An 8,588-nucleotide genomic window follows, 5' to 3' on the forward strand; every position below is an offset into this window, starting at 1 on the left:
GCGCCGGCTGCTGCGGCGCACTCGGGGCAGCGTAGGGGCGCGAAGCTGGCCCATGTTATGGTCTCGCTGGCGACAACGTACAAAAACTCCAATACAAGGGCCTGCGACAGACGGGACGGCGGCTAAGCTGACGGCAGGCCGAGGCCTTTTCAAGGTTATGCTGTCGAACCACCCAAGCTCCCAAGCTGAAGCGCAGTGTGGGCCGGTGCGGCGCGCTCTGGTGTAGGTCGCAATCCACGGCAAGAACGCACCTCTTGTTCAGCCAGAAGGTCCTCAGCTTGGTCGACAGCGGCGGTCGTGCCGCATGCGCCGCTGGAGGTGATTGAACGCGCGAGCACGCCATCCATCACATCGACGAACACCGCAGGGCTGAGGACGTCTGAGCCCTGGGCGATTCTCTCCATAAGATTGGACCGAGAGGTGTTCAACTCCTGCACCACGCGGACCGCGGCTGGGCCGTCCCTGGCCTGCAGGGCCGCGGCGATCTTGCCTAAGATGCTGTCCATGTTGAAAGTGGTGGACAATTTTTCTGTGCTGGTGAATGGCCGGATCTCGGCCACGCACAACATCACCAGACGGACGCGCCTCCGGGCACTGAGCCGCTGCTGGGAACTGCACACTGGCACTGTCCGACACCGGCGGCTGCTGCTGCTACTGCTGCTGCTGCTGCTGCTGCTGCTGCTGATGCTGATGCTGCTGCTGCTGCTGCTGCTGCTGATGCTGCTGCTGATGCTGCTGCTGCTGCTGCTGCTGCTGCTGCTGCTGCCGCCGCCGCTGCTGCTGCTGCCGCCGCCGCTTTCATCCCTGGAGCCCACGTCACCGCAGTGCAGCAGCCACTGCAGGACCGCCCAGCGTCCGGCCGGGCTGCCGGCCCAATTCTTGTTGGCACCGCCGCCTGGAGGCATGACGACGCCCCAAAACAAGCTTTGATGCGCCGCAGCCCGCCGTCGCTGCCCGCCGTCGCTGCCCGCCGTCGCTGCCCACCGCCGCCGCCCCTCCTCGTCTTCCAGCCAATGGGCGGCCCCCCTCAGTGAAGGTCGCCGTTTTGTACACGGAATGCTTGACCAAACCCCAGCAAGTGGTGGTGTATAATCAGTGGACTCTCACCGGCTGCGTCGCCCCAGCAATGCAGACGGTATGCGAGCGAGGGGGAGTGTGGGTGACGACAAGCTGCAGTGTGAAAGCCAGGTGGTGGAGCAATCCGCAGCACCAGCGGGCAGGCTTGCAAGTGGCTTAGGGTGACACACTTACATGGGTGGCAGATATCGTGCAGTGCTGTTGCCCCCACCTGAAAATGGCGCTGCAAGGCCTGCAGATCAGGGTTCAGGGCTTGACCTTTGGCTGACCATGTTTCCTCAGCTCCCACAATTCAACCCCCTGGTTGGTCTCTCCGCCTGCCTGTCGCTGCTCTGCGGATGGCCCTGAAGGCAAACGTGCAGGGGCCATCACATGCAATAACTGGGTAGAAGGTGGGCTCATATACTAGCTGATCAGTTACTGTGCAAGTTACTGGCTGATAAAGTACGAATCAGAACAATTTCAACGCAATAAACAACAATAGGGATATCACATCAGGTCGGCGCATGCCTGGAAGCATAGCAAACCAACTTTGCCGACAGCGCATGCATGTTATCGCAATCGCGCCCGGCTGGGAGATAGTGATGCAGGGTTAGCACGCAGGGATGCGCGGTCTGCTGGGTGCGTGCGGCAAGTTAGGAGCGGTGGCATGCAGCGGCCGTAGTGCGCGTGTAGCGCAGGCGACTGGTGCACCGTGACTGGTTGGGAGGTGCTCCGCAGCTGTCAACAAGACAGCCGCCTCTTGTATCAAGCCCTCGTCACTTTGCCAGACAATGGCGGCATACGGTTCAAGTGCATGCATATGTCAGGCCGCAGTCACAGTATGGACTGCCATCTATATATTAAAGTACAGGTCTGGGGGCACAACAATCTGTCCAATACCGCTGTGACAACAGCTGCGCCACGAACAACAAAGCCTGAGGGCTATGCGGGCCCCGCCATCGCCGCTTGCCCCGCCCGCCGCGCCTGCTCTTTGCGGCACGCCGCTTTGTGCGCTGGCCAGTGGCCCTTGTAGCACGCGTCAGAGCAGAACCATGCCAGATGGCAGCCGCGGCACAGGTGCAGCCGTGCCCCTGCGGCACCCTCGGCGGTGCCACATGCAGCGCATGATGCTGTTTGCCGGCAGGTGGCACCCCTGCAGCCTGCTGGCTGCTGCTGCTGCTGCTGCTGCTGCTGCTGCTGCTGCTGCTCGTGTTGCTGTTGCTGTTGCAAGTGCGCCATAAACTTGGCCCCTGCTGATGGAGCGGAACTCCCCTCCTCCTCCTTCTCCTCCTCCTCCTCCTCCTCCTGCTGCTGCTTGCTGTGCGGCTCCTGCTGCTGTTCCTGCCGCTGTCTTTGCAGTCCCCGCTGATGGGCCGCCCGCTCCCAGGCGTCACTCATGCGCAGCTCCGCCAGCGCCGCGCGCGCCTCCGCCTCCACATCTGCCGCCAAAACAGCGCCGGCCGACGCCGCCTCGGCAGCCAGCCGCAGGAGTCGCTCCAAGGACCGCTCTACGCGCTCGACAGCCGCCAACGCCTCAGCCTGACCTGCGGCCAGCTGTGCCCCACTGCCAGACAAGGTCGGCTGGTCCGCCTGATCCTGATGTGACCCGCCACTCTTCCCGCCGCTGCCGCCGCCGTCGCCGCTACCGCCATCGCCGCTGCTGTCGTTGACAAACATGTCGCGGCTGCTGCCAGCGCCATGCTGCGCCCACTCAGACGCCGCCCACTCCTCGACGACTCTCAGGAAGTCCGCCCCCTTGTCCGCCTCGCGAGCGTCCAGGCTTGCTGCTTTGGAGGCTACAAATGCGAGCGCCCCCGGCGTCGCGGCCAGGTCGCCCCTGCACGCCCCCCGGAAGTCGCAGAGCAGCCGTATTGCCACAATGCTGGTGTCGGTGCGCGCGTCCACCAGCGCCGCCCAGGCACGCCGCCGCACGTCTACCGCGTCCATGTTGGTCCCGCTTGCGGTTAACGCCTGCTGCTGCTGCTCCTGCTGCTGCCGCCGCTGCTGCTGCTGCTGCTGTTGCTGCTGCTGCTGCTGCTGTTGAGGGAGGCTGTAAGCCAGCACCGCCGCAGCAAGTGCAGTCATAGCCTTGCCGTCGCCAGCGAGCCCCGGCACGGCCAGCGCGCCGGCAACCAGCTGCAGAGCCCCCAAGGCGTGCAGCGCCACCAGCCAGCTGCCGGCCCTACTGCTCTCCTCGCCACCGCCGCTGCCGACGCCGCCGGCGCGATCATCCACCTGAGCCTCAATAAAAGCCACCATCGCCACCAAATTGCAGATGTCCGCCAGGACACGGCCCTCGTCGCAGGCGGCGTCTCCCTTGGCGCGCACCGCGGCAAGCCCCATTCGCGCGCCGCCGACCAGCGCAGCTGCCGCGCCCGGCGCGGCCGCGACGCAGCTGCCGTGCCGCGCGGCACCGGGTATGAGCTCGGCGGCAGTCGCTTGCACCAGGAAGCGCGTAGCAAACTTCAGCGCGACCGGCGCGAAAGCGTTGGCGGCTCCGGCAACCCCAGCGCCGCCGGCGCGGCGGGCCAACTGGCCGATGAAGCCGAGCGCGTGCTTGGCCAGCGCCCCGCCGCAAGCTGCCAAGATGGAGTGGACAGGGCCCCAGAGGCTCAAGCTGCAGATTGCCGACCATATCCGCGCGGGCAGGTCGGGGAGCACGCCAGGCGCGCCAGGTGTTCGCGAGAACGCCGCGAGCGGCGGGAACACGCGCGCCGCGCGCGCCGCGGCCGCCGCGGCGAGTGCCGCCTGGGCCGCTGCGTCGTGCTGCACGACGACAGGCAGCAGCCCCGCCAGGAAGACGGCGGGGAGCGCGGCGTCCCCGCCCGTGGCCAGGCGCGCGCCTATCGAGTCCCAGGCGGGGCCCGCCGCATCCGCCAGCAGCCCCGGCAACGCCGCGACCGCCGCGCGCCCCTCCGCGCCGAGCGCGGCCTGGCTCTCCGCCAACATCTGCTCTGCGGTGATGAACACCTCTGCCACCGTGACGATCTCATGCAGAGGATCAAAGAAGTCCTTGCGCACACTTGGCATGCCAAAGTCCTGTGCGTAGTCTGGCGGGAGGGGCATCAGGCGCCCTGCCAGAAATACAGCCTCGAGCGCCCCCGGAGGGCTCAAGGCGGCGACCGCCGTGGCGAGCCTCGCATCCGTGACCTCGCCTCGCAGCAGCTGGAAAGTCAGCCAGCTAAGAATCAGCAGCCGCGCGCGCGCGTGTCGCCCGCGGGCGCTTCCGCCGTCGGTCGCGCAAGCGCCGGCCGCCACCGCGGCCGCGGCGGCGCGTGCAGCGGCGGCGCCGGCCGCTGCGGCGCACTCGGGGCAGCGCAGGGGCGCGCAGCTGACCCATGTTCTGGCGTCCGCGACGATGATGGTCAAAAACTTTACGACAAGGATCTGCAACAGATGGGATGGCGGCCAAGCTGACGGGAGGCCCAGGCCTTGGGGGCGACGACTGTACGGGGCTGTTCGCCCTCTCGAGCCCAGACGCAGCTGCCCCGACTGCGTGCCACTGCGGCGCGTTCAGGTTGAGGTCGCAATGCATTGCAAGATCGCACCTCTTCTTTAATCAGCTTGTCCTTGGCTTTGTCAACAGCAGCGCCCACGCCGCGGTCGTCGCCTGGGCTGATGCAACGCGCCAGCACGCCGTCCATCACACCCACGAACACTGCAGGGCTGAGGGCATCAGATCCCTGAATAATTTGCTTCAGCACATCGGACTGAGAGGTGTCCAATTCCCGCACCAAGCGAACCGCGGCGGGGCCGTTGCGGGCCTGCAGGGCCGCGGCGATCTCGCCTAAGATGCGGTCCATGTTGAACGTAATTGAGAAATCCTATGTATTAAATTCTTAAAATGTCGTACCTCGGCTGTGTACAAGATCACTCGTCGCCGGGGACTGTTGCTGAAATCTGCTGCAGCTTCTGTCCGACGCCCCTGGACTGGTGCGGCCGGCGCAGCCGCCGCGGCGCCTGGGCCCAGACCGTATTGTTGCCGCCAGCGGCGCTCGCCGGCCTCTCCGTGTGTCGTACCAGCCGCATCCTGAAACTCCTCTTCCTCGGACGCGCTGTCATCATGTCAGACAGCCCCGGCCTGCCCCCTTCCTCAGTCGGGTTGCTGCTGCTGCTGTTCATGCTCAGCAGGCGCTCAGCCTCTGCCTGGAGCCGTGAAGGACTGCCTGCTACACCGCGTCCGCCGTCGCCGCCGCCACCATGAACATACGAAGTGCGCATCACCTCGAGCTTCCTGTGTCGTACTACTAATGTCTGAATTGCACAAGGTGTGCGAGCGAGCGGGTGTGTGGGTGACGTCGCACTGAAAGACAGGTGGCGGTGCGGGCAGGCTTGCAAAGCGGCTGGGGCTGGGAGACATGTATGCAAGGTGGGCCTTATACACATTGATGGCAGATGTTATGCATTCATGTCCTCAAATCTGACATTGGCACCGCAGGGCCCTCAAAACAGGTTTGAGAGCTGGATCACGGACTCACAGTACATCACTCCCCCACGTGAATCCCCTGGCTGGTCTTGCCGCCTGCCTGTATGTTGCCCTTGCGCGCATTGCCTTCGCACAAACATGCAGGTGCCTAGTTGCGGTGACTGGGTACAAGGTAGGCTGATTTACAAGCTGGTGCCGGTGCCCTTGCTGCAGCTGTGAACTGCTGCACAACAACTGCGCGGCCAATGACAAGCCAGCATTTGTTATTAGATACAGAGCAAGACAACCAGAAAAACAAACAACAACACAAGATATGCACTATCAAGTAGTAATGAAGACGCCAGGAAGCAAAGCAAGCATGCTTTGAGAGCGCATGCGTGTGTACGCGGTCGCGCGCGGGCGGGATGACGTCATGCAGGGTGAGCACGCAGGGAGGCGGGGGTTGAGGGGTGCATGCGGCAGGCGAGGAGGGGTGGCATGCAGCGTGCGTTACAGGCGCCTTAGCAGCGCAGGTGACGGGTGCGCTGGTGGGCGGGTGCTCCTGTCGCTGCGGACAAAACAGCTGCCTCTCGAAACTACGCCTCACCAGTGTGTGGGACGGTGGCGGTTAAGGCTTTTGTTCATTGGTCAGGTCGCAGTGTGGGTTGCAATACATCACTAAGGTACAGGTCTGGACGCACAATAATCTGTCCATTACCTATGTGACATTAGCAATATCGCGCAAACAAAGCTGAAGGCCTACGCCGACCCCGCCACCGCCGCTTGCCCCGCCCGCCGCGCCTGCTCCTCGCGGCACGCAGCCTTGTGCACCGGCCAGTGGCCCTTGTAGCACGCGTCAGAGCAGAACCACGCCTGACGGCAGCCACGGCACAGGTGCAGCCGCGCCCCTGCGGCACCCTCGGCTGTGCCACATGCAGCGCATGATGCTGTTTGCCGGCAGGTGGCAACCCTGCAGCCTGCTGGCTGCTGCTGCTGCTGCTGCTTGTGTTGCTGCTGCTCGTGTCGCTGCTGCTCGTGTTGCTGTTGCTGTTGCAACTTCGCCATGGATGTGGCCGTTGCTGATAAAGCGCAATTCTTCTCCTCCTCCTCCTCCTCCTGCTGCTGCTGCTCGCTGCGCTGCTCCTGCTGCTGTTCCTGCCGCTGTCTTTGCAGTCCCCGCTGATGGGCCGCCCGCTCCCATGCACAACTCATGCGCAGCTCCGCCAGCGCCGCGCGCGCCTCCGACTCCACTACCCTTGCCGAAACAGCGCCTGCCGACGCCGCCCCGGCAGCCAGCCGCAAGATGGCCTCCAAGGACCGCTCTGCTCGCTCGATCGCCGCTGGCGCCTCAGCGTGCCCTGCGACGGCCTGGGCCCCACCGCCCGACGAGCTCGGCTTGTCCGCCTGGTCCGCATCCAACCCGCCACTGCCGCCGCCGCTGCCGTCGTCGTTGCTGCCATCGTCGCCAAACCCGCCGCTGCTGCCGCCCGCGCTGTGCTGCGCCCATTCCGACACCGCCCACTCCTCAACGACTCTCAAAAGGTCGGCCGCCAGGGCCGCCTGGCAAGCATCCGGGCTTGCTGCCTCGGAAGCTGCAAACGCAAGCGCCCCCGGCGTCGTGGCCAGATCGCACCTGCCCGCCCACCGGAACTCACAGAGCAGCCGCATTTCCACAATGCTGGAGGGGACACGATCGCCAACCAGCGCCGCCCAGGCACGCCGCCGCACGTCTGTCGCGTCTATTCCGGTGCCGCCTATGGTTGACACGTGCTGCTGCTGCTGCTGCTGCTGCTGCTGCTGCTGCTGCTGCCGCCGCCGCTGCTGCTGCTGCTGCAGCGCTTGGTGTAGCTCCTGCTCCTGCTGCTGCAGCTCCTGCTCTTGCTGATGCTGCCCCTGCTGCTTCTGCTGCTGCTCCCGCTGCTGCTGCTGAGGGAGGCTGTAAGCCAGCGCTGCCGCAGCGAGCGCAATCATAGCCTTGCTTTCGCCGTCAAGGCCCTCCACAGCCAGCGCGCTAGCGACCTGCGGCAGAGCCCCCAAGGCGTGCAGTGCCCTCAGCCAGCTGCCCACCCTATCCCCGTCCTCGCCGCCAGCGCCAGCGCCACCGCCGCCGCCGCCGCCGCAGCCAGTGCTCCTGTCTGCGTGCGCCTCTGCTATAGCCACCGTCGCCATCACTGCACAAAAGTTGGCCATGACTTCGCCCTCGTCGCAGGCGGCGTCTCCCTTGGCGCGCACCGCCGCAAGCCCCATTCGCGCGCCGCAGACCAGCGCGGCCGCCGCGCCCGGCACGGCCGCGACGCAGCTGCCGCGTGACGAGGCGCCGAGTTCCAGCTCAGCGCTGGTCGCGCGCACCAGGAAGCGCACAGCTTGTAGCAGCCCAGCAGCCGCGCGAGCGTTTGAGGCACTGGCAACCCCAGCGCCGCCCGACCGACAGGCCGTCTGGCCGATAAAGCCGAGCGCGTGCCTTGCCAGCGCCCCGCCGCAAGCTGCCAAGATGGAGTGGATGGCGCCCCAGGCGCTCAACATGCAGATCGCTAGCCAAATCTGGGCCGGCGAGTCGGGTTGCGTGCCAGGCGCGCGCGAGAACGCCGCCAGCTGCGGAAACAGGCGCGCCGCGCGCGCTGCAGCCGCCGCGGTGAGCACCGCCTTGGCCGCCGCGTCGTACTGCACCGCGAGGGGCAGCTTCACGGCCAACGAGACGGCTGGGAGCGCAGCGGCCCCGCCCTCGGCCAGCCGCGCGCTTATCAAGTCCCAAGCGAGCCCCGCCGAGCCCGCCAGCAGCGCTGGCCACGCCGCGAGCGCGGCGCGGCCCTCTGCGCCGAGCGCGGCGTGGCTCACGGCAGACATCTCCTTGACGGTGACGAACACCTCGGTCAAAGTGACTATGAGAAGCAGAGGGTCAAAGTGCTCGCTCAGGGCGCTGCCAAGGTACCTTCTACAGTCTCGCGGGACAGGGGTCAGCAGCCCTGCCAGAAACACAGCGTCGAGCGCGCCCGGCTGACGGAAAGCGGCGGCCGCCGTGGCGAGCATGCCGCCCGTCGCCGCCTCGTCGCGAAACAGTTGAAAAAGGAGCAAGGAGAGCGTCAGCAGCCGCGCAAGCGCGCGGCCCCTGCGGGCGCCGCCGCGG

The 8,588-nt window shown here is 66.0% G+C and overlaps 2 protein-coding genes across 2 annotated transcripts; both read right to left on the reverse strand.

The window, feature by feature from the left end:
* Nucleotides 1-2,001: 2,001 nt before the first annotated feature.
* On the reverse strand, nucleotides 2,002-4,862 carry MNEG_11159 (hypothetical protein; the record flags this gene model as incomplete). The annotated part of the gene is made up of 2 exons (XM_014040368.1): nucleotides 2,002-4,446; nucleotides 4,608-4,862. 2 exons carry the CDS (start codon nucleotides 4,860-4,862, stop codon nucleotides 2,002-2,004), a joined length of 2,700 nt encoding a protein of 899 aa, XP_013895822.1.
* Nucleotides 4,863-6,223: 1,361 nt separating this feature from the next.
* On the reverse strand, nucleotides 6,224-8,491 carry MNEG_11160 (hypothetical protein; the record flags this gene model as incomplete). The annotated part of the gene is made up of 1 exon (XM_014040369.1): nucleotides 6,224-8,491. One exon carries the CDS (start codon nucleotides 8,489-8,491, stop codon nucleotides 6,224-6,226), a length of 2,268 nt encoding a protein of 755 aa, XP_013895823.1.
* Between the last annotated feature and the right edge of the window lie 97 nt (nucleotides 8,492-8,588).

The sequence above is a fragment of the Monoraphidium neglectum genome, assembly GCF_000611645.1.
Source record: "Monoraphidium neglectum strain SAG 48.87 unplaced genomic scaffold scaffold02618, whole genome shotgun sequence".
NCBI classification, from domain to species: Eukaryota; Viridiplantae; Chlorophyta; class Chlorophyceae; order Sphaeropleales; family Selenastraceae; genus Monoraphidium; species Monoraphidium neglectum.